We start from the raw sequence: 24,637 nt of genomic DNA, 5'->3' as shown, positions 1-24,637 counted from the left end.
TTGTGTTGTCAAACCTACTCACAGAATCTTTTTTGAAGTTACGGGGGAGGGAATCTCTATTGAAATGAAAAAAATGTGTATCGGATTTTGTCTTGTCACACCTGCATAATATAGGAATCTGATTTTAAGTGTACCAATAAACACCTAAGTTATCAAAACAATTGTAAATAGTAAATTTTTAATCGTTAGTGATAATATAAACAATAAATATACAGTGTTTCATCTATTTAAAAGAAGTATTTAAAAATCAAATAAACTTCAGCACTATGTCTACAAGACAACTGGTATGTACATGACGGGACGTCTTATGACACGACATCCACCCGTCTGCCTTCCACTGACAATAAAGTCAAGGAAACAAACTCAAAAAAAAAAAAAAAAAAATTAAGATAAAAAAGCAAAAAAAGTGCAGCCATCTACTGCATTTCAGCAAGTTCATCCGAAAATATCATAAAAGGTTTATGTTTCTCTCCATTCAAAAATGACTGGTCAGCGTAAACATGCTATATTAACGTATCCTTCACATAAAACAGCGTTATTCGCTGTCATCGGGCCTACATGTACCTATGATTCGGGATGATTTTTTTTCTGCACTCCGCTGATAATTATGTTTCGAATCATGAACGCAAGATTCCGGTTTTGGTGATACTAAAGCAATATTAATGTGATTGAGATGACAGTGTCAGTTGTTTCCGTATTGAAATAAGGAAGAAAGAAAACGGAGTATAGTGGTGAAAAATTGTTTTGTATACTATTGTAATAAGACGTAGATAGCAGTACCAACCTGCAAACATTGAGAGTTAATGGAGAAACTCGTAAGGAAGCTAACAGCTTCAAGTCCGAGTGTATGTGTTCATGAAGAAAAAATAAATAGGGACAGGGACACAAATCCTATTATTTACAATTGATTGATATATTAAGTGGTTTTTATTTATCTGAAAAACGAGATTCTACATGAAAGTGCAGTGCGTGAAATACTACGGAACTTTAATGATACACAAATAAGTCTAATTTCCGTGAAACAAAATATCATAAATCGCAAACATTGAAAAATCCTTGTAAAGAGACTACCACCTCGTAAAAAAGCGACGATGTTAAAAGCTAACACGAAACTCAAGTGTCAATAATTTTCATTTTACACTCAATCGATGTCGCGGAATGTCGTCGTAATAAGTTATGTATGTAAAGCCACTCTAGCCCTTTGTTGGGTAGATAGTCCTTGTTCAAATATACACTTTAAACCTATTTATAGAATTGTCACGAGTACACTTTGCGCAATAGGACTTTCTCGGTGTTTCCATAATAGGTGTAGTTAACACTAATCATTCTGACAAACTGTCTCCCGCATTGAAACGTCGAATCATGCCATTCATAATGAAAACCACGAACTAGACCCGATTTCCACGCACCGGGGTCCTTTAATGTATACTTCACATGTACATCTACTGTTTAAACTCTGGTGACCGATATATTTCATTACACCAGAACATCGTCTTTTGGCAGCAACAGAACCAAATATAGCGAAATCACCATTAAGCGACCCATTATATTTCGTCCCGGATATCATCGTTATTTTCGTTCATATTTTCATCTTTAGAGTCGTCTTACGATGCAGACTACCTTCATTTCTACGCAGCCATTATAAGTTGATGTCCCGTGATGACTATCTGTTTGATACAACCTCACCACGTGCGTGGATTCGCAGAAAGAGCATAGATTATCGTTAATTCGCTCTCGCAGGACGACAGAACAATGGTTATTTCGATACGCGAAGTAATTGAAGAAAAATAAATAAAACACACATGGCTCTATGAAGCCGTCATACATTTAAAATAAGATTATAAAAAATAGTGAAAAAATCTATTATGCGGTTGGCCCCTTTTACAAAAACCTGCGACACCTCTCATGACCGTCTGATCTACGCAAACAAACTGGTGTTTGACTCTTTAGTTCTAAAACATCAAATAGATATGTATGTAATCCTATGTGTGTAGTTTTCTGTTTGTTAAGAACATGTCCGACTCTTGTCACGAATTTACAGGGATTTTTTAGTGTTTTTTTATCTAGAAGTTTCGAAGACTTTGAAAACTGGTATGTGTTTCTATGGTAACACGTTCAACGACTAAGTGATTTATTTGATCAAATGAGCTTGTATTTGCCTTTTTCTTAGCAGTAGAATTCAATGTGTTTTGAGTTGAATTAAAAATGTAAATAATATCGTAAGGAGTTGACCGACATTTACGCTGTCATACAATAAGTAGAATATCACATACCGGGACAAGGATTGCGCAAGGACAAGGAGGATAAACACGAATCTCTGGATTTACTGGTTGCGATGAGACGGCGTGTACGAGTATCTGTGTAAATATTGAAGCATTGAACTGTCGTTTATGGTCAATATGAACGTCAGAGCATTGCCAGCTTGGAGAATGTTTGTCTGCAAAAGTCGTGTCATCCATATCGACCATAAGTGCTATGATAAGGCATTTTCAATATTTAAACATTTAAAAACCATACGTGTGTTGCTGTTTTGTGTTTCTACTCTATTGATTCAAACTTCAATATATGGAAAATTTAAACGTTCTTTACACCACTCTGGTTCTTATGTGTATAGAGAAATTGATCTCAGATTTCAACATGTTTTACCTCTGTTATTTCGACTAACAGGTTAAACATCATGTACCGTGTTATTGATTTAAAAAAAATCAATTAGGGTCTCAATAAGTACATTTAATTTTGAAAAATATGAAAAATACTGAAGAACACCATCACGGATATATGCTTGGAACCATACTGCACGCACCATATTGCCAGCAGACGACAGTTTACACACACATTGAAACACATGTAACAAAGTCAACAGAATACAAGAATCAAATGGAAGTTATTATTCAATAACAGTAACTAGTTCAGTTTTTAAATTCACGGTTTCTTTTCACTTGAAATATGCTCTGACATGTTATTAATTGCAGTTGAACAACCGTAATTTTTCCTTACTTCATTTCAATTATTAAAAGTTTGATCCGAAAAGATTGATTGTGCATCTGAAGACTGTCAGCTATCAAGAAAAGAGTCATTTTCTTGCTGACTCACCAGTCGTTAGAAATGTTTAAGGAGAGTGTGTGGTGAAAGACATATGTCTGTTACAATATCTCGTGTCTGCAGTAAGAGCTAGAGAGAACTCGGTCTAAACGAGAATACAGTGACAGGACAGAGAGAACACAGTATGCCCTGTCATAGCTCTTTCAAAAGATTTAAACTAACATCTTACACGTGAGACAGCGGTATGCCTCACATAACAAAGCACTGTCGTTCTTTTCATTGGATACATGATTCGAACTGGGTTCGACGGACGAAGAGTTCAATATGTATCAATATGTGTGCGCATTCACGTACAATGCAAATAATAAATCGATATATATATATATATAGAGAGAGAGAGTTTGGCCAAGTTGTTAATTAAACGTAATTAAAGACGATATGACAATGAGGTTTTCCCCAGGGAACATTATCGCAGGAACGATCATCGCGATGACGAGATTGTCTTTGTTTAATTAATGGTGTCATCTGGTCATTATTTATTCTACAATTTTATATACCTCCGCTTACAGTTGATATATCTCTAGACTGTTCGTCGCCTGTAAATTTACATAACATTGTTTGTCTAAAATGATTGATTTTTCCTGTCAGTTCTTTTCCACCCAAAAAAATAGATTCTGCCTGGAAACAAAACATATTGCATCACTTGTTTGATTGAATACTAAACGATCAAGTTTCGTGCTATAAACTTACAAAATACTTTGATAAACTTTTTGATTTATTTACTAAAATGTTAAGCACATTCCTCAACGTAATATGATGCAACTTTAATATCATATTTGTACTTCAATATTAATTTGTTATGAATTCCGTCCGGAAGTCATTCATGGGGGATAAAGAACAATACAGATATTTATTAAAGGAGACAATTTTTTTTATATTTATTTATTTGTTGTATTTTCATAAAGAACATGAAATATTGTTTCGATTTTAATCCGGTAAGATATTATGATTTACTTGTCAATATTAGGAAGGCGGATATCACCTTCATCTTGCTGGAGCGATAATACCATGACGGTAATAGTGATCTGGCCATGGCGACTGTTTGGAAAGTTTGTCGAAGGTTACGTTTAATGTATATTAGTATAACCCGACTGATCAGCCCTGTTCATCACCTCTCCAGACAGAAGATCTTGTTTAATATGGTAAACAAACCACGACCTCTTACAAAGGTGGAGTACAATAAAGTATAGTAGGTTCCATCAACATGTGGAATTATATAGCATTATATAATTATATGGTGTTGTATTTACACTGTACTGATATTGGGCGGATAGATGAGGAAGGAATCTGAAGTATACACACGATGGCTAAATTGCACGTGCTTTAAACAGAGGGACGGGTTATATGGGAGATATGTCATATTAACAGCCTACTTTCCCAGGTAATGACCTCCACTTAGGACCTCGCCACTCCACGCGCGGCCTTGACCAAGTTGTACAATCTATTGTAGGCATCATCAGGAGTCTTGACCAAGTTGTACAATCAATTTGTAAGCATCATTAGGATGCTTGGCCAACTTGTACAATTTAATGCAAGCACTTACAGGCGCTTTGGCCATCTTTTACCATATAGTACAAACACTAACCGGCGCCTTGACCAACTTTTACCATCTAGTGTCAGCACTAACAGGCACCTTTACCAACTTTTACCATCTAGTGCAAGCACTAACAGGTGCTTTTACCAACTTTTACCTTCTAGTGCCAGCACTAACAAGCGCCTTTACCAGCTTTTACCGTCTAGTGCCAGCCCTAACAGGCGCCTTTACCAACTTTTACCATCTAGTGCAAGCACTTACAGACGCCTTTACCAACTAGTGCAAGCACTTACAGGCGACATGGCCAATATTTACCTTCTAGTGCAAGCACAAACTGGCGCCTTGACCAACTTTTACCATCTAGTGCAAGCACTTACAGGCGACTTGGCCAATTTTTACCTTCTAGTGCAAGCACTAACAGGCGCCTTTACCAACTTTTACCATCTAGTGCAAGCACTAACAGGCGCCTTGACCAACTTTTACCATCTAGTGCAAGCACTAACAGGCGCCTTTACCAACTTTTACCATCTAGTGCAAGCACTAACAGGCGCCTTTACCAACTTTTACAATCTAGTGCAAGCACTAACAGGCGTCTTGACCAACATTTACCTTCTAGTGCAAGCGCTATCAACATGAGTACCGACCAAGTTGCACAATCTAGTGCAAGTACCAACAACAGTCTTGACCAAGTACAAGCAACAAAAGGTGTGTGAACCCAGTTGCATTGTGCAATTATGAATATATAGGTTAAATATTTATAATTGACACGATAGATAAATGCATGTTTACAATACCGTGGTGATTACAGTTTACGATTGTATTTATTGACACGATAGATAAACACATGTTTACAATACCGTGGTGATTACAGTTTACGATCGGAATTTACTTTATAGATCACAGGATTTCGCACTATGTTTATATTGTGCAATGATTACATAAGAGAATGGATGATTCGGAAATAGGGTTGATAACAGATAGTCTTAGTACAACTGTCCTTATCTAAGATGTTAACGGCCGGATAGAAATCTGTTTATTTTTGAAAGACGGTCGTTGTGTGATCGAACAGATGTTCCAGGACTTTGCCGGGTCAAAAATGACCTGACCTGATTCAGATCAAGATAAAGATAGCGATAAATCACCTGGGCACGGACGTCACGTGACCAGAAACACCTGACCGTGATGATAGTTGCATCAATATCAGAAGAAAGTGTTAACTAAACTCGGTCGTCTTTATCTTCCCGGGAAGTGTTTCAGACATATTCGAAAGGATGCTAGGAAAACATAAGTTTAAGATAATGAAATGTCTTACACATTCAATATAAAGGCAATTTCGTTTTATGCAGGAGCCGAGAACAATAAGATTGTCAGCTGTAACTTTCGTAAGACTTATCTGATCTCTCGTTCAATCTGTCGTCAAGTGGAACAGTGTGCAACGTGAAAAGTTGCAGTCCCGGAAAATTTTGAAACTGGAAGTCTGAAATCTTTGTACAAGTTGCTGCCCAGTTTCAGAATTCCCGAATCAGTTTTCAATAACAAAATAAAGTAAACCATTGATTGCTAGGGATGGCAATGATGACGGTCTTCACAATGACAACCAGAAATTCGGGAAAAAAAGGTAGTTCCCTTATCTGCTTCGAAACCACGGCGATGACAATATTTAGGACAAAAACAATACATGCGCTTATAAAAGTAGCCAAAGTTAACAAATTTTATAACGCATCGACAATACTTCATCTCTCTGGTCTGAAGAGTCAATTAGTATGAACATATTGTAGATGTATGAAAGAGCATTAAATGTGAAATACAAAAATAATCTTCATATGCTCTACTTTTCCGGTCAAAACAGCCATGGCATATCTTATCAAAATTGAATGAGATATTCTCACGTTGGTGTCATGTGGTCAATATGTGACATTTTTAGAGTAAGAATAAATAAAAAAATGAAAAAATACTCACCAATGAGAGCGGGAGATTTCAGCGTCAGCCCAGCACCAGTGAGTACCAGGTTGTTTTCTCTACAATTCTCTTATTGTGTTTTACGATACGTGTGTTCCCAGCCAACAATTATTAAATATATTAAGATAAGTAAATCATTTCATTATGGAATCTGAAAGTTAATGTGCAGTGCGAATTGATGAAGATATTGATTATACAGCCTTTATATTGTGTGATATTGATAAAGTGGACAAACGACAATGGCCACGCCCCTCGCCGAACGTTCGCCCCACCTCCATGATAGGCCTACCGCTGGTGATCACTTCTACACGCCTTATCTTGTACAGAGTACGATAAGATAAAGTCCTGAATATTAACCTAAATAGATATACCATTGTCAGTCCTGACCTTGATCCAAGTCCTCCAGATGAATACCCTCACTTTCCGATAGGTTAAAATCGAAACACGTGAATTCGTTTTTATTCACGATTTTTTAAGGATGTTGATAAAAAACCGTCATAAGGTTTTACGTCATACCAGATACTGTTACCGATACATTAAAACTTCAAAAGCCTTCTTAACATCGTCCTCTTCTGCCTCATCAATAAAACTCGGACTCCCATTAATTAACACATGGATAACAAATCGACAAGCTTTCATTTTACCTTTAAAACTTCATTTCTGTAATCTACTAACCTTCACTTGGATTCTTATTTCTAAAACCTCATTTCTGTAGTCATCTGCTACAAATCTACAAACCTTCACTTGGATTCTTATTTCTAAAACCTCATTTCTGTAGTCATCTGCTACAAATCTACAAATCTTCATGCAGATTCTTACTTCTAAAACCTCATTTCTGTAGTCATCTGCTACAAATCTACAAATCTTCATGCAGATTCTTACTTCTAAAACCTCATTTCTGTAGTCATCTGCTACAAATCTACAAATCTTCATGCAGATTCTTACTTCTAAAACCTCATTTCTGTAGTCATCTGCTACAAATCTACAAACCTTCATTTCTAAAACCTCATTTCTGTAGTCATCTGCTACAAATCTACAAATCTTCATGCAGATTCTTACTTCTAAAACCTCATTTCTGTAGTCATCTGCTACAAATCTACAAATCTTCATGCAGATTCTTACTTCTAAAACCTCATTTCTGTACCCATCTACAAATAACCAAAACGTGAATTCTGTCACAATTTCTTAAACAGTAATCTCTTCCGTTTGCGACTAATAGCGGTTTATAGAACGACCCCATTGATGTTTGGCACTGCCAAATTGAATAATTCTGTTTCTTGGTACTGTAGGTAAGCTAAAAATCTAGTTGGTTATAAGTTGGAACAAAACTGTAGGTAGATCATAAACAACTCTGAACATTATATCATTTTTAACACTTTTATTTGAAGAATGTCTCTGTTTCAATAGAATGATGTATGAACACATTCAAGTCCGTAGCTATGATAAAGTAATTTGACAATGAATATATACTGGACACAACAATGACAGAGATCTAAACATACACAACCCTAATTAGCATACAAATTTAAACTTATATTGCAAATTATTTGATTAATAAAAGTGCTGATTTTAACAACGCAATGTTTTTCCTAAATTGGAACTAGATGTTACAGATAAAGAGGTACACACTAAATTAAATGGTTGTAGTCTTCACACTTGTATCTAACAAGATGTTTTAAAAGCAGCAGGTAACACAGTAAAAATGTTTTCACAATGAAATATACATTACAGTTGATCCATATATAACACAATATTAATGGTAATAACAAGGATTAAAAACGTAAAAACAGAAAACAGTTCAAGTAGCGTATCACATAGTAAAAAGCATATAAAATGTTAACATTAGCACAACCGCAACATACTGGAATGTAGAAACCTGAAATACAGTGAAACCTCTTCAAATTGAATGTCTCATTAATAAATTGTCAGTGTTATAAGACAAACAGTATTAGCATCGCATAAAAAGCAGTAATTGAACTTCAAAGAGATTGACATTCAGATTAAGAAGGCATCATTGCAAACTTTGCTGGAAAGAATAAAATTGCACAACCAGATTATTTCTTTGTCTCAAAGAAACCTGTAATTATATACTTAATTGGATATTTGATTGACATTAGGCCTATATCACTATTTTCTATATTCTGTTTATTAAATACTTATCTATGATGTATTACTGTGTCAAATCACTAAAACATGTTATTTCCCCATGTATATAAATTATAACTACCATATAAAGAAAGAAAGGACATCAATCTAAGAAACATTTCTCTCCTTTAGTTTCTGGAAATGTTACTAGTAATACCTAACACTGTTTCTGATTACCACCACCATCCCTCCTCACAAATCTGTACGGAAGATTTCTGCAAATAATGAGACACTGCATTTTGTAATTAAAAGGAATGAAATAACACAGCTTGACAATTCTATGCACCAGATAGACAGTTTCGAAAATGTTGGGGCTTAACAACCCTTCCATGAGCATACAGATCCCCTGAGCAGGCTGTCGACTTGTTATATAGGTATATGTCCTCAGCAGATCTACCACAAATGACAACGGTAGTATAGCCCCTGAGCTAAGTAAATTCTAAAGAGGGAGAGAGAGAGAGTGGGGGGAGGGGGAGGGGGAATGTGGTTAAACAGTACACAGTCAACATACAGTATGAATGGCTTGAAAATTATGAAAGCTTACGTCTTCTTCCGAAGCTTTTCATCAATGCTGACTGAATTGGTATGTAGTCAAATCTGACCAGTCCAATGTTTCCAAGTTACAGGGTGACAAAGAAGCTTGGAATCAGCATCAGGTACTGATTGTAACTTCATACGATAATTATGTTTAACATTTAAATGTTCTCAGAAAATGATAAACACACACATGATTACAAACATAAATATCTGTGTCACAGTAAAATTTATATATTGTAAGTATATTTTGTGTAGCTAGAAACAGCTTTGACCAATCCTTTGTAAGTAACAGTGTAAACCTCTAGCAGAACATGTCGCCTCTGTCTTCCTACATTAACTTTTATTCCGGTTTACTCCTGTACCTTTCCTAGTCACCATAGTTATCTCCCTTTGGTCCCATTAACAACAATAGCTCTGGTACATATTTTAATAAACATTACAATAATTGTTCAGATTATGTAAGGTGACATGATCAAACAAGTCTGGTTAGTTAACAACATACAAAGGAGCTATGTACAAATGTTGATGATGTTGATGATGTTGATGATGATTGTGATGATTTCCTTGACTTCCAAAGCCAAGCCCTGTTGTTTGATGAACCCTACATCAACTTCCCTCTGTGTAGCTAAATCATCATATTGATTACACTGTAATGTCAATACTTCAATTTAAATGTCCCGGCATCAAAATTGTCAAATTGATTAGCTAAGAAATAATAAAATAACATCTAAATTTGGTTTTATGTTTGAGCAAATTAAAATTTTCCGATTAGAGTGGTCCCAGTAACACATCACTATTACCTCAAAAAGTTTTCAATGTATAAAAAAGTGAACAATTTTCTCCTCGCCACTATGAATTCTATTTCCGTGGCTTGTCTCAACAATAAATCTATCTTAAATGTATAAAAACTCAAATGATAACCTTAAACTTTCTGAAGAATGAGGAATGAGATACAATCACTTGCTCATGGGAGGTAACTCGTACAAAGTATTTATGTCTGTTCCCATATAATGGGAGGTAACTCGTACAAACCAGTTATTTTCTGTCGTTTACCACATAATAGGAAATAACTCCTGTAAGTTTACCCATTCAATTGGTGACGGACAAAAATGAGTGGAAATGAATGCGAGTAAGAACTATCATAAAATGACACTGACCTCTATAGATTAACACTGATTCTCAATTTCTAGTGCCTTGGTTTTTGTGGAATAACATATTTTCTGGCTCTTCTCCCTCTTCAACATAACTTGTTTTTCAACTTTATTTTCAAAAATTGTTTGAATCCTTCTGGTAATGTCAACAATCTGTAGAAATTAACACAGTCAAAATAGTATCTGATTCTTATGCCTATGTGTACACCTATATACATAGATTATGGCGGTACATTCCTCTTTGCTGTACCTACATATCCAGCACTATATATAGTAACACTTGAGTCCTCATTACACCTGAGGTGATTTATCAGCAGGTAAAAAGAGAGGCAATGGTTTCTCCCTTCTTGATGGAACCTGATACAGGAACTTAAGTCTTTATATCACATAATACTGTAATTCACCATGTCCACATCAGTAAGCACTCTATACAAGAGGCTCACCTGACTGGTTTCATCGCTGTGCCCTATCATGACTCTGTCCGGCAGGGCAGTATATTTCTTCCATTCTGTGCCTCCTCCACCAGCCGTACGTCATAGTCTTCACCAAGCATCAGGCTTGCAATACAGCCATCGAATCCCTGTGTAAACTTTCTCAGGGTGTTTTGTGAAACATTAGGCAAACCCCCTGAAATATAATCAAATTCAAAGTTAATCCCCCATAAAACCGAAGGCTGTAAATTCTAAATACTTAAGAGATGTATGAGAGATATGGTCATTATGTAAAACAATGTAAGAAGCAAAACATGCGTTACTATGTAGGATTAATTCACTAGGACCAGATTAGCTGAATATTAAGCAGTTATAATGTATCTGCAATAAAAACACATTTATGTCCATGCTGCTAAGGCATCCCTCTCTTCCTGTACACATATAAAAACACCTTAACTCTATACAACATTCTGTTGTGTCGGAGTTATCTCCCTTACCTATATACAACATTTTGTTGGTGTTTAGCATTGTATAGCTGCCTGGAGAGCTTCCTTCCACTATTTCGGTCTCATCCACCTCCAGGAATCCATCTTGTTTATCACTAAAAGAATAAATATTTACTCTTATTTCAATAATTTTTCAACAACAGCCTTTAGTCATTACATTGAAAGCATTGTCAGATTTATAAGAATGCTGTTTTTGAGTATATACATTACCAACTGTACACTATTCTATAATTTCATGCCAGAACACAATCTTTATGTGAGTTAGCACTCGTGTGATGATTGTAGAAATACCAAACCATTACTATTGGGCCCTGAAGGTGTTCCAGAACTTGATATTAAGCAAGTTAGCACTCATACATTTATTGTAGAGATACCCCAGCCTTACCGTTGGGCCCTGATGGTGTGCCATGCACCATCATACAGGCGTGTGTCATTATAGGAGATGACAGCCTCTCCACTACCAAGGTTGTAGCGAAACTGCAAGGCACCATTGACAAAGCCAAGGGCAAGATAGTCACTGTTCGATGTGATTGGCTGGTCTCGTCCACTCCACAGAATCAGACCATTTGCACTCTCTGGCTTCAACGTCAGCTGAATGTCAATTTTAGAACCACTCACTCTGTAAGATAAAAAGACTATGTAAATATACAATCTTACCTTACCTTTTAATACATATTAAACCTTTCCCTGTCTAAACAGTATCCAATGTAAATTTACCTTAGAATCTCTCACACAAATCTTTTTGACATCTGCGACTCTTCCACTGAAAGATGAGTATCCTTAACAAACATATAATCCAATCATCATCATATCAACATCAAAATTGTTAAAGAAAAAACCCCAAAAGAAAATGTCTCTAAGGTATGCTTAGTTTCACTCCTACACAAACTAGAATTTTATCAGGTGTGGAACTTACATATTATACTATGACTTAGATGTGAACCGAATTTGTTCAGAGGTTCTCAAGATGTGACATTGATCCTGGACAGGATGCAAGGGGACAGGACAGGATGCAAGGGGACAGGACAGGATGAGACAAGCGACAGACACGAGTAACACTATATATATAAAATGGTGAGGCAGGAGAACAAAACTTTCTAAAATTTACAGATCTTATCTTTAGATGGACGTTAAAGAAAAGCGTCTTTTGCTAACATGATATTAAATCTATGCCTGTTACTGAGTGATCTATCAGTAGTCTACTATATGGTGAAGACTACTAACCTTTTGTTGATGCTTCGGCCCGTATATAGCAGAAAACTGTGACCATTATATCTGGGCACATAAACAGTCTTCTCAATCTCTGAAATACACAAAAACATTTTAACAGTTAAACATTTCTTTGTGGTATCAACAGGTGGGTGTTGTAAGAAAACTCCTCATCTCGGTAAAATCCTACCTATCGGAGTACGATACTTTAGGATATTTCGGCATTGCCAAAATTTGGTATTTTTTGCAGAAAATGGGTTTGTTGAACTTAAATGTGTCAAATTTTGTACTTAACTATCCTGTGTGTTTAATTTTGAATATTAAATCTATTGTTCTGTTAGTTCATTATACTTTTACATACACAGTGTTGAAAAGCTGTGCCGCTACCTGACAGGATTACCTTGATAACCTGTGTTTGAATTTACTGAGAACATATCAGTATTATACAAATTGTTTTCAGATTCCATCAATCTTTTTTTATTTTGTCTCACCTGGTTGTAAAAGAAAAGCTTGCTCACCTTTTCACATACTTTTTGATTGATAGACATGACACTATCTTGAACAGAACTAATACAAGAATGAATATAAAAACGATGAAGAATTTTACAGCAATCATCTCTGTATCAAGATTGAAATTGTAGAAAGGTGTTATTTATGAAGTGTGACAATATTCCAGCACACATAACACAGCTCTAAGAAATTAGAAATAGCTATATAGTGAATGAATGGGAAGACGGAGAGCAAAAATCCAGATGTTGTTTTTTTTTCATTAAATTTTAGTGTTTTTAATTTTTGATCATTTATCCTGAGTATCATTTATCCTGAGTGTCAAATAAACCAAAATATAATCACATCCAAAATATCCCAAAGTACGGTAGAAAAAACCTCGTACATTCTACATAACTTCCTGAGCGAATTCTCAACTGAATTGTTCTTAATATACAGGACCTACCTTCCTCGCAATTGGTATTGCCATAGCCAAGAGGACAGAAGCACTGATAGACATCCCGGTCTGGAACACACTCCCCACCATTCATACAGGGCTCGCCTAGACAAGGATGTTCACAGCCCTCTATGTTGACACCCTCAGAAGCATCCTCCAGTAGTTGTAGAGGCTGTTCATTGATGATCACCTGACAGAAAAAGAAATACACAGGTTGAAAATAAGGTCAACGATAAATTGTAACCTCAAGAATACCACAGTTAGGACAGGTTTAAAATATTATGCTAAAAAGACCAAATGTTTCATACTTGAAGTAAATTATTGCCCATTTGACAGCTAATTCCTGGTTGTCATGCTTACCTTTTGTATACAGCCCTGAAATGATGTGGTCAGGTTGGCAAGGCGAGAAGTGTGGTCATAGTTCCTGTGTCCCCCAATATACAGGTCCTGGAGCAAAGTTAGTTGAGTGAACGCTCCTTGTGACACCCCTTCCACACGCGGTTGCTCATCCACCTCCATCACACCTCGCAGACCTGTACGAGACACACGCACCCAGTGCCACTGGCCCAGACTCACTTCCTCTACACTCCTGGAATAGGTTAAAGGTTAAGCTTATCTACTCATAATATCACATTTTTTCTCCAAAAAGTCAAGAAGCCAGAATATTACTTTTGACTAAAAGCCAGAGGGTGGGCTTATTGCAGGACAAAGAGATAACATTGGTTTACCATCCAACAAAAAGCAACATTAATGGGAAGGCTTATTACTACCATAGGCTTACTGCTGCATAAATAAGGTAAAAATGAGAGAGAAAATCCATTTTGAATCAAATACGATCAACACTATTAACAGGTTAAAATTACTCTGATCATAACAATCAGAAAAGGCAACCTTCAAGAATTTTTTATGAATAGGAAATGGCTGTGATCAGTTAATATACATACAATCAACACTATTAACAGCTTAGAATCACTCTGATTGTAACAATCAGAATGATGGCTTAAACCTTTCCTTCGTTCAATAAAATATGCTGGAAATTTGTTCCAAGCAACAGCTTGCTGGATCTTAGATTTCAGTGTTAGCTTTACCTGATCACTCCTGGTCCTGTGCCAAGGTCAAAGCAGAACTCCAGATGACCTTCCTTCATGGCCAATGAGAGGAAATCACCCTTTCTGTCCAGTGTGAAACCATTATATAGCAAGGTTCCCTCACGACTTGTGGGTTTGAAGACAATCTCTATCTGCGTGTAGGATAGCGTGGAGCGACCAAGTCCGTTATGTTGTAGATAGGAATGACCACCAAACTCTGGGATACTTACACTGATTTCTGTAACAGAGATACATTAATATCATACTCTGTACAGGTAACTTATATCAAAATAAAGTGGGCCATGTCTCACCTAACCAACATCCTGGCTATTCATCCACACAAAGATTTCAGTTAAAAACTCCCCTCAAAGGTAGTTATGTGTCTGAGAAGCATGCGAGATAAGCTCAAGAGACTCAAATCACTTGCTGAACCAATTTTCCTTTTCTAGTAGCAGCACCTTAATCTGATGATGAGTAATCCCAAGCACATCCTTTCCAACAGGAAACATTTTTTAAGTTTCAGTCTTAGCAGTCAAAACATTTTTTGAAGTGACAAAACCTCCTTATTGGAAATGCAATGGGAAACAAAACGATCAAAAGAAAGGTAGAATTGCTGGTGTGACTTTTTATGTTGGATTATGACCATAGCGTAGTCATTTGTCAAACTTAGTGTTGAAATATGGTGGTGACAAAAACTTAACCTGTATATGCCCTTCACTTTATGCTCTTCACTTTATTTAGATAATCCTTACCATTCAAAATGATATTCAATATGATATGACTAAAGCTGAATTTTTCAGTCATTCTGTGTGGTTTAAATGTTTGTGTTTAGAAACTTTGTCTTAAATATAATTATGTATTTTGTTATGAGATATCTTTCCCCTCATCCCTATTCTTGGAGAGTTGTAGTAGATAACACTTATCTGCCATCTGCTGTTGTTATTATTTACCATAGTGACAGTTGTCTCCCCTTGCTGTAAGATTATTTTCTGCTGGGACAAGTTTTCTACCTTACTGACTGTATATTGATTGTAAGATTTATCAACCTTCCACCAATGGGTGTACATACCATACCAACAGTTCTCTCCCTTTGTTCTGATAGTTTTTTTAAGCTGTCTACAGGAGTGATTTACCTTCCACTAATGGCTATACAAATATCACATGACAGTTTCCTTCCCATGTTCCTCTAGGTTTTTGATGGGCATAGGAGGAGTTATCTACATTTCTCAAAAAATGTACACATACCATACTGACAGTTCTCTCCCCCTGTTCCAAGGGGACACAGGCAGATGTGCTGGTCAGCTGACTTTGCGACACATTTACCTCCCCTTGCACACTGAACCTGGTCACAGACCCCCTCACTGCACTCGCCTAAGGAGAAAAGCAAAGCTTACATACATTATCTGTTTACAGTGTACATACATCAGGTATAGCTCTTCTTAAGGAGTACAACAATATCTACCAAAAGGGTATATAATCATCACATACAAAGGCCTATTAGGAACGTCAATTTCTCTTGTAATCAATAAATGCTGTTGCTCACTGTAAAGAGCTTTTCCCATTTTGCTTCCACTCTAAAGCTGAATAATCGTAAACAAGATTTAAAGGGATCACATCTTGTTGAGAGAGAAGTAAGTTATTTACCTACGTTGAGGCCAAACATTGTATCACCCACTAATTCCTGTTTTCTCAGATCATATCGGTACTCATTGATGACGATTTCCTGGACACAGCCAACGAAGGGTTTTGTGATCCCAACTCGTGGTAACATGGCAGTCATGTTCCTGTAACCGCCAACATACACTGGTAGTCTCAGTGTGATCCGAGAGTATGCACCCTACAGAACAGACAGAAAAAATAACTTCCTTATTAGAATGAACTATGAAGCATAATTTTAATTTTCTTAAAAGTTTAAAATAAAATAAAAATCTTAGTAACACAGACAGAAAATAAATTAACTGATGAAGAGTCCAGTTACTGTCAAGTTATCTAACCTATCTAACAGAATTAGACTCTTTATAAAGCCTATACATTACATTGCTTTATTTAAGTAGAAGAGAGGAACGTATAGGCACCATATAATATTTATCCTTAACGTGTGTATTACACCATTAATGTAAACCATTCCCATTTGTTAAAACAAACCTGAAGTTTACAGCATTATAATAACATTAACCTGTTTATTACAGCATTAACCACTTTATAATAAAATTAACCAGTTTATAGCAGCCATTGCCTTTCTATTACAGCATTCAACTGTATTTTACAGAATTAATCTATCAAAGCAGTAACATTGTATTACAGCAGTAACGTTTGTATTACAGCATTAACCTTTGTATTACAGCATTAACCTTTGTATTACAGCAGTAACTTTGTATTACAGCATTAACCTTTGAATTACATTATCAACCTTTGTATTACAGCATTAACCTGTGTATTACAGCATTAACATTTGTATTACATCATTAACCTATGTATTACAGCATTAACCTTTGTATTACAGCATTAACCTTTGTATTACAGCAGTAACCTTTGTATTACAGCATTAACCTTTGTATTACAGCAGTAACTTTGTATTACAGCAGTAAACTTTGTATTACATCATTAACCTTTGTATTACAGCAGTAACCTTTGTATTACAGCATTAACCTGTGTATTACAGCAGTAACTTTGTATTACAGCAGTAAACTTTGTATTACATCATTAACCTTTGTATTACATCATTAACCTTTGTATTACATCATTAACCTTTGTATTACAGCAGTAACTTTGTATTACAGCAGTAAACTTTGTATTACATCATTAACCTTTGTATTACATCATTAACCTTTGTATTACATCATTAACCTTTGTATTACAGCAGTAACCTTTGTATTACAGCATTAACCTTCGTATTGAAACAATAACCAGCAGAAACTCTATAACACATTTTTATTGGCAAAGATTACACCATCACAGGAGTCCTGAAGTGATCTATATGTATCACAGCTTACTTAAATACTTACTCACAAAGAAGTAAACTGGTTGCCAATACAAGGTTGTTTAGGAAGGAATTCAGAAGTTTAAAAAATCAATACTTGATCTTTTTATACATTGTTTGATGATGTATAGAATTTCAGGTATAGACCCAGAGGAATATCAATCTATAACAAAGCTATTTTAATGTGCCCAGTAATATCTCAGTGTAAGATGTATAAACAGCAGCCATGGATGTGCCCAAAGTTTCTTCAGTCTATACTTGTAAAGGTATACAGCCACTGAATAAAATTTGCATTGGAAATGGCCCAGGCATCAAAACAGTACAAATGCAAAACTCAATATTTGGATATAGGCATGCCAAGTCTTAGATTGAGTTGAGGTTCATGTGTGTTGCCTCCCAGAGATTTGAATGTAACAGACTAAAAGTACTGATTTCTGCCATTAGTGACTAACAGACTAATTACTTTCTAAATAGAGAGCACTTTAGTGCATCCTCTTTTACTAGCTAAATGTCAACCCTTCAAAATAATGCTTAATCTGTGCTATTGTCAAGATTTTTGTGTATCTTACTTTAAGAGGAAATGGTACAAAGGGCCTGTAAGCTCAAGTGAATGTGTAGTGGTGTCGGACTAAGGACATGCTAGACTATCACTGACAAAAACTCTATGCTAACATAGCATTTTCCGATCATTCTCTCAAGCTTATCGTCACATATCCTCTGGGATATCTTGCGATACCAATATCCTCATCCTCAAAGTGTTCATCTATTTCCTGTGTATGGAGGAAACATGAATATTTATCTCCCGAATGTTTGATATTAATGAAATTGTAATACATGTATAAGGTGTATTCATATAGAACTTACCTTGGAGAATCCAACAACCATCTCTCCATCGTTGAGTCGGAGAGAGCCCTCGTTATCCACCCTACGGGCATGTACTCTGTTCCAGTTGCCCATGGTGACTTGTACTTTACTTCTCAAAATGGCTGGTCCTGTTCCACAATCATACCTTCAACACAGAGGGCAATGCATCTTTAATGTCATCCCTATTGGTCACATAAACACAAGCCCAACTCACTTGAAAGCATGTATCATTTTGGTCTATATTGAGCTTTACTCTCAGTGTATGAAGTATGTTCATTTAACTTCACTACATTCCCCTATCAAAGACAAAGCTAGGGACTATTTAACTCTAAGCAATCCTGATATAACTTAAAGCCCTACCCAGCTTTCACTTTCTATTATCTATTCAGTACATGTATAATCTGCTCCCCAGTTTTTGTCTTCTACTGCATACAAATCTTTCAGATCCTATATGAGACAAGATATTTACGGGAAACACTTTTTACCTGGTGAAGGTAAAGTTGTTGCAATGACCTTCATGTGATATATTTATTTCCTAAAGATGTAATAATACAAGAGAAATGCTCCAGAACCATTAGAAACAATGCATTACTCATAAAGTTACAAGGTCAAACAATAGTAATAGTTACTGGTGTATCGGGTACCTACTTCTGACACCTGTGGGTAGGGAACATTGAACCACTGATCAAAGGTCAAATGACATCATGATAACCTAATGTCATACCTGATAAAGCACCTTATATACAGTTTAACTGGACACCATCTTTTTTAATGTACTATTGAGTTTCCATATAGAATATGCTTATTATTTGTGTAAATCATAAATGGTTATGATACTTAAAATCCAAAAATATTGTGGGTTTTGAAAAATTGCTGATGGAGGAGATGAAGGTGTCAAAAGAGTACAAAACCATGAATAAAAACTAACAGTAATGGTAATTAACATAGTATGTCTAAATACAGAGAATTGACAATCAACAGATTTATACCAGTTCTAAAGACTGATTTCAAATATTGTGTTTACAAAGGTGGGCTGTAAGCATATAGGTACAAGAGTTTATTTTGCATATGTGAAACTCTTAAGTTTCCTGAGAATATGAGAAAGACTGAAGATTGTAGCAAGAGCTTTACTAGGATGTTACACTGAAGTCCTCTCATTGATCAGAAAGTTCTTTATGGGAATGAAAGCATAAGGCTAGTGTAGTGAAACATTGCAGTCAATCAGAAGGCTCAAACATGGCTAGCGTTTATACAATAACCAATGACAAGGGATCAGATAGAACAATAATACTGCCATTAAACAAGTGTTATAGAACCCAAAGGTCTGATCAACTATTCCTTGGGCCATCCTTAGCCAAGTCAACTTCATTTAGAGTAGACTGCAGTCTTTTCATACAAATAGAATCAATTAAAACGCTCCTTATAGGTATGAAAACTACCCTAATTAGGAAGTCCCTTGAGATGTGCTATAAAAGCTCTACCACAAGTCTCCGTTGATGTTTTGCCATTCTTTCATCCTAAAGCATTGCACCATTTACTTCCCCATAAGACTCTCAAGGGATGCGAGATTCCAACACTGGAGTCCCAGTGAGCTCTGTGACAGTATACCATCAGTTGTAGCATGAGTAATTCACAGGATAGTAAGCTTACTGGTCCATGCTCTTTGATTGCATGTGTACATAGTAGAACAAAAATACCAACACTTACAAATATACATTATTAAGTAAATGTCACACGGTTCATTTTGGCAGCCTGAATAAGGCTGTAATGAGGAAGATGGTGACAGGCCCGCTGCCCATCATTACCGTCTCTACCACAAACATGTTGACTATGGAGTCAACAAGGGGAAAATTCTACATACAGAACTATTTGTAGATTGTTACAAAATTTTGATAAAACTGCTGCAATTTCTGGTATAAAATCAGTGTCATTATGCCAATCAACACTCCCATTCCTTTATTGATTGTAACCACAACACTTACACCAGCAATCATCCACTTTGTAGGTTTAGTTGAGAATGAAACTGTCTCCTGATTGAGCTGTTATGTAGCTATGACAGGGACCTGGTCCACCACATGTCTATCAACATTACCCTGATTGGACACTCATGAGCGACAAATTACTAGTTTATTTTCTTATTTATCCTGTTGAACATATCTGTGGGACATCACTCAATGATGCCCAGATGTGACTATGAAATATTTCTGTTCCCTTTGTCTGTTAAATCATTTCTCAACATATGCAGTTCTGGCTACTTTTCCAATACAATCATCTGGCCACCACATGCGGACCCTGCTAATTACACCTCCATTTAAACCACTTGGCATATCATAACATATGGATCCTCACATCTTCTCATTAAATATTATCCTGACCTCTCAACACCACCTGTAGATCCTTACATCTCCCCATTAAATATTATCCTGACCTCTCAACACCACCTGTAGATCCTTATATCTCCCCATTAAATATTATCCTGACCTCACAACACCACCTGTAGATCCTTACATCTCCCCATTAAATATTATCCTGACCTCTCAACACCATATGTAGATCCTAACATCTCCCCATTAAATATTATCCTGACCTTTCAACACCATATGCAGATCCTCACATCTTCTCATTAAATATGTTTCTGACCTCTCAACACCACCTGTAGATCCTTATATCTCCCAATTAAATATTATCCTGACCTCACAACACCACCTGTAGATCCTTACATCTCCCCATTAAATATTATCCTGACCTCTCAACACCACCTGTAGATCCTCACATCTTCTCATTAAATATTATCCTGACCTCTCAACACCACCTGTAGATCCTTACATCTCCCCATTAAATATTATCCTGACCTCTCAACATCACCTGTAGATCCTTACATCTCCCCATTAAATATTATCCTGACCTCTCAACACCACCTGTAGATCCTCACATTTTCCCATTAAATATCATCCTGACCTCTCAACACTACCTGTATATCCTCACATCTCCCCAACAAATACCCTGACTTCTTCCCATCACATATGGATCCTCGCCTCTACCTATCAAATATTACTCTGACCTCTCCCCATCACATATGAATCCTCAATCTCCCCGACAAATACCTTGACCTCTCCCCATCACATATGGATCCTCACATTTCCTTGACAAATACCCTGACCTCTCCCCATCACATATGGATCCTCAATCTCCCTGACAAATACCCTGACCTCTCCCCATCACATATGGATCCTCAATCTCCCTGACAAATACCCTGACCTCTCCCCATCATATATGGATCCTCAATCTCCCCGACAAATACCCTGACCTCTCCCCATCACATATGGATCCTCAATCTCCCCGACAAATACCCTGACCCCTCCTGACATATAGGATCCTTACATCTCCCTTTCAAACAGTATATTGATTTCTCACTACCACATGTGGATCCTGTAGTCTCACTACCACATATGAATCCTGCAATCTTAGCAGTAATAATACACGAAAGTCAGAATAAACAGAGAGACAGTAATAATACATGATTATACATGGAGACGTGATACACAATGAAATACAAAGGTTAATTATACACAGTAGAGAAAGCACCAACTGTAACATAGACAGACAAAATGGTTTAGTCAGTATAATGAGTTACTAGGCCCTGTGAGAGTAGCACTACAACCAACGTATAATTGAATCAATGTCTTTACTGTCTTCAGGTCCCCAGGTAATGTCACAATAACTAACCCAATCACAGCCCTGTTAGGTGACAAGAATAATTTGCTACTCCTCAGCCTGTGTCTATTGTAACCTTACTAGGGGTTTATAGATCATGTAATTATGGAGTGCCGGTAACAAGTACGGTTATACTGGACTCTGCTGCGAGTGACAGAATTCCCCATGTGTAAGCTATGGACATAACAAATACCAACCTGAACTCCACATATCCATTGATGAGAGTAATGGAAAAGAAATCAGACTTGGTGTTGGTGTTCTCAGCTGTGAACAGTAGTAAACCGTTGTTGGCCTGTGGTTTGAAGTCTATCTGGATATCAAATTCTTTGTAGCCAGTCTTCAGTACAGGAAGTGCAAGGTAACCATTTCCAAGGAACTTGGGAAACCGCACCACTGTTTCTGAAACACACAAAGTCAGTGGTACTTCTAAAATTCTTGACTATATACAGAAATATGTTGCAGACATAAAATAGGATATTTAAAGAGACTTCACGCAGAACAAACAAAACTTCTAACTGTGTATGAGTTGTGGTTACATCTTAGGCAACAAATTTTACAACAAATTTGCTTATTTTCTTATCTGTGTTATTCTTCTGATAGAGAGGACAGTTAATATCTATAAAATTGGATTTGTAAGATGACATGATTACAATGCAACACACAAAACTGCAGCAGCAATCATATACGACCATTTGTCAGCATCACACACACGCCCCTGTGTCAGCATCACACACATGGCCCTGTGTCAGCATCACACATGCCCTTGTGTCAGCATCACACACATGGCCCTGTGTAGGCATCACACCCATGGCCCTGTGTCAGCAGCATCACACACACGCCCCTGTGTCAGCATCACACACATGGCCCTGTATCAGCATCACACACATGGCCCTGTGTCAGCATCACACACATGGCCCTGTATCATCATCACACACATGGCCCTGTGTCAGCATCATACATAACCCTGTGTCAGCATCACACACAACCCTGTGTCAGTATCACACATAACCCTGTGTCAGCATCACACACGCCCCTGTGTCAGCATCACACATAACCCTGTGTCAGCATCACACACATGGCCCTGTGTCAGCATCACACACATAACCCTGTGTCAGCATCATACATAACCCTGTGTCAGCATCACACACATGGCCCTGTGTCAGCATCACACATAACCCTGTGTCAGCATCACACACATGCCCCTGTGTCAGCATCACACACAACCCTGTGTCAGCATCACACACATGGCCCTGTGTCTGCATCATCTACAAGATCCTGTGTCATTATCACACACACGGACCTGTGTCAGCATCACACACATGGCCCTGTGTCAGCATCACACACATGGCCCTGTGTCAGCATCACACACATGGCCCTGTGTCAGCATCACACACATGTCCCTGTGTAAACATCATATAGAAGATCCTGTGTCATTATCACACATAACCAATGTCAGTATCAAACAAACACAGCCATGTGTCACTTGCACTCTTCTTGCAGTGTTGACTGTGTGGTGTTGACAGTGAAGTCTTCACTACACTAAACTTCAATTACACGGCTAATTGAGGGAACCTGTCTGCTGTTGTACTGCATCATCCATGTTAAGTAGATAATTTGGAGGTATTGATAGTAGAGGGAAGCCCTGTGCATCCATACCTGAGATCACTAATTAATGAAATTCAACCAATCCACCCTGGCTAAGACATTTGTTAGTCTGACCAAAGTCCATGTCCCCTTGTGATAGACATAAGCCCATTCTTTAATTAACACATCTAAACCCCAACTAACCTAATCACAGCTCCAAACCCAAGGCTTTTAGATCTAATACAAGCTAATTCTGTTTGAAATGAAATTGGTACTAGCTTATTTCTCATTACACCACAAACTTGATCTGAAGACACACAACACAACTCCTCAACAGAATAAAATCATTATTAAATGGATCACATGTATTTAACACTGTCTTTATTCCTTATTGTAATGGATATTTCAGGAGTACAGAAACAGGTCCAAATTTACTATATATGGTTTTTAATGTAGACCTGGGGACATCCAGATTCTGTAACATTTAAGGTAGACCTGGGGACATCCAGGTTCTGTTATATCTAATGTAGACCTGGGGACATCCAGGCTCTGTTATATCTAATGTAGACCTGAGGACATCCAGGTTCTGTTGTATCTAATGTAGACCTGGGGACATCCAGGTTCTGTTGTATCTAATGTAGACATGGGGACATTCAGGACAGAGTTCTATCAGATTAATGTAGACATGGGGACATTCAGGACAGAGTTCTGTCATATTAATGTAGACATGGTGACATTCAGGACAGAGTTCTGTCATATTAATGTAGACATGGGGACATTCAGGACAGAGTTCTGTTATATTAATGTAGACATGGGGACATTCAGGACAGAGTTCTGTCATATTAATGTAGACATGGGGACATTCAGGACAGAGTTCTGTCATATTAATG

General features: G+C 37.0%; 1 protein-coding gene across 1 annotated transcript in view; it reads right to left on the bottom strand.

The window, feature by feature from the left end:
• Window positions 1–7,959: 7,959 nt before the first annotated feature.
• LOC132553289 (pikachurin-like) overlaps window positions 7,960–24,637 on the bottom strand; it is a 63,391-nt gene continuing 46,713 nt past the window's right edge. The window contains exons 4-14 of the mRNA XM_060217520.1: window positions 22,361–22,562; window positions 18,450–18,594; window positions 16,250–16,442; window positions 15,851–15,976; window positions 14,606–14,843; window positions 13,878–14,106; window positions 13,527–13,707; window positions 12,590–12,668; window positions 11,751–11,984; window positions 11,357–11,460; window positions 7,960–11,055 (exon numbers count right to left, since the gene is read on the bottom strand). Of these exons, the coding sequence (XP_060073503.1) occupies window positions 10,898–11,055; window positions 11,357–11,460; window positions 11,751–11,984; window positions 12,590–12,668; window positions 13,527–13,707; window positions 13,878–14,106; window positions 14,606–14,843; window positions 15,851–15,976; window positions 16,250–16,442; window positions 18,450–18,594; window positions 22,361–22,562 (1,889 nt within the window). The 3' untranslated portion in view covers window positions 7,960–10,897. The remainder of the gene's footprint in view (window positions 11,056–11,356; window positions 11,461–11,750; window positions 11,985–12,589; window positions 12,669–13,526; window positions 13,708–13,877; window positions 14,107–14,605; window positions 14,844–15,850; window positions 15,977–16,249; window positions 16,443–18,449; window positions 18,595–22,360; window positions 22,563–24,637) is intronic.

The sequence above is a fragment of the Ylistrum balloti genome, unplaced genomic scaffold, assembly GCF_031769215.1.
Source record: "Ylistrum balloti isolate Yb309-2 unplaced genomic scaffold, AGI_CSIRO_Ybal_v1 Utg370314, whole genome shotgun sequence".
NCBI lineage: Eukaryota > Metazoa > Mollusca > Bivalvia > Pectinida > Pectinidae > Ylistrum > Ylistrum balloti.
Note: the sequence above shows the minus strand (reverse complement) of the source record. Positions and strands in the feature narration are given on the sequence as shown.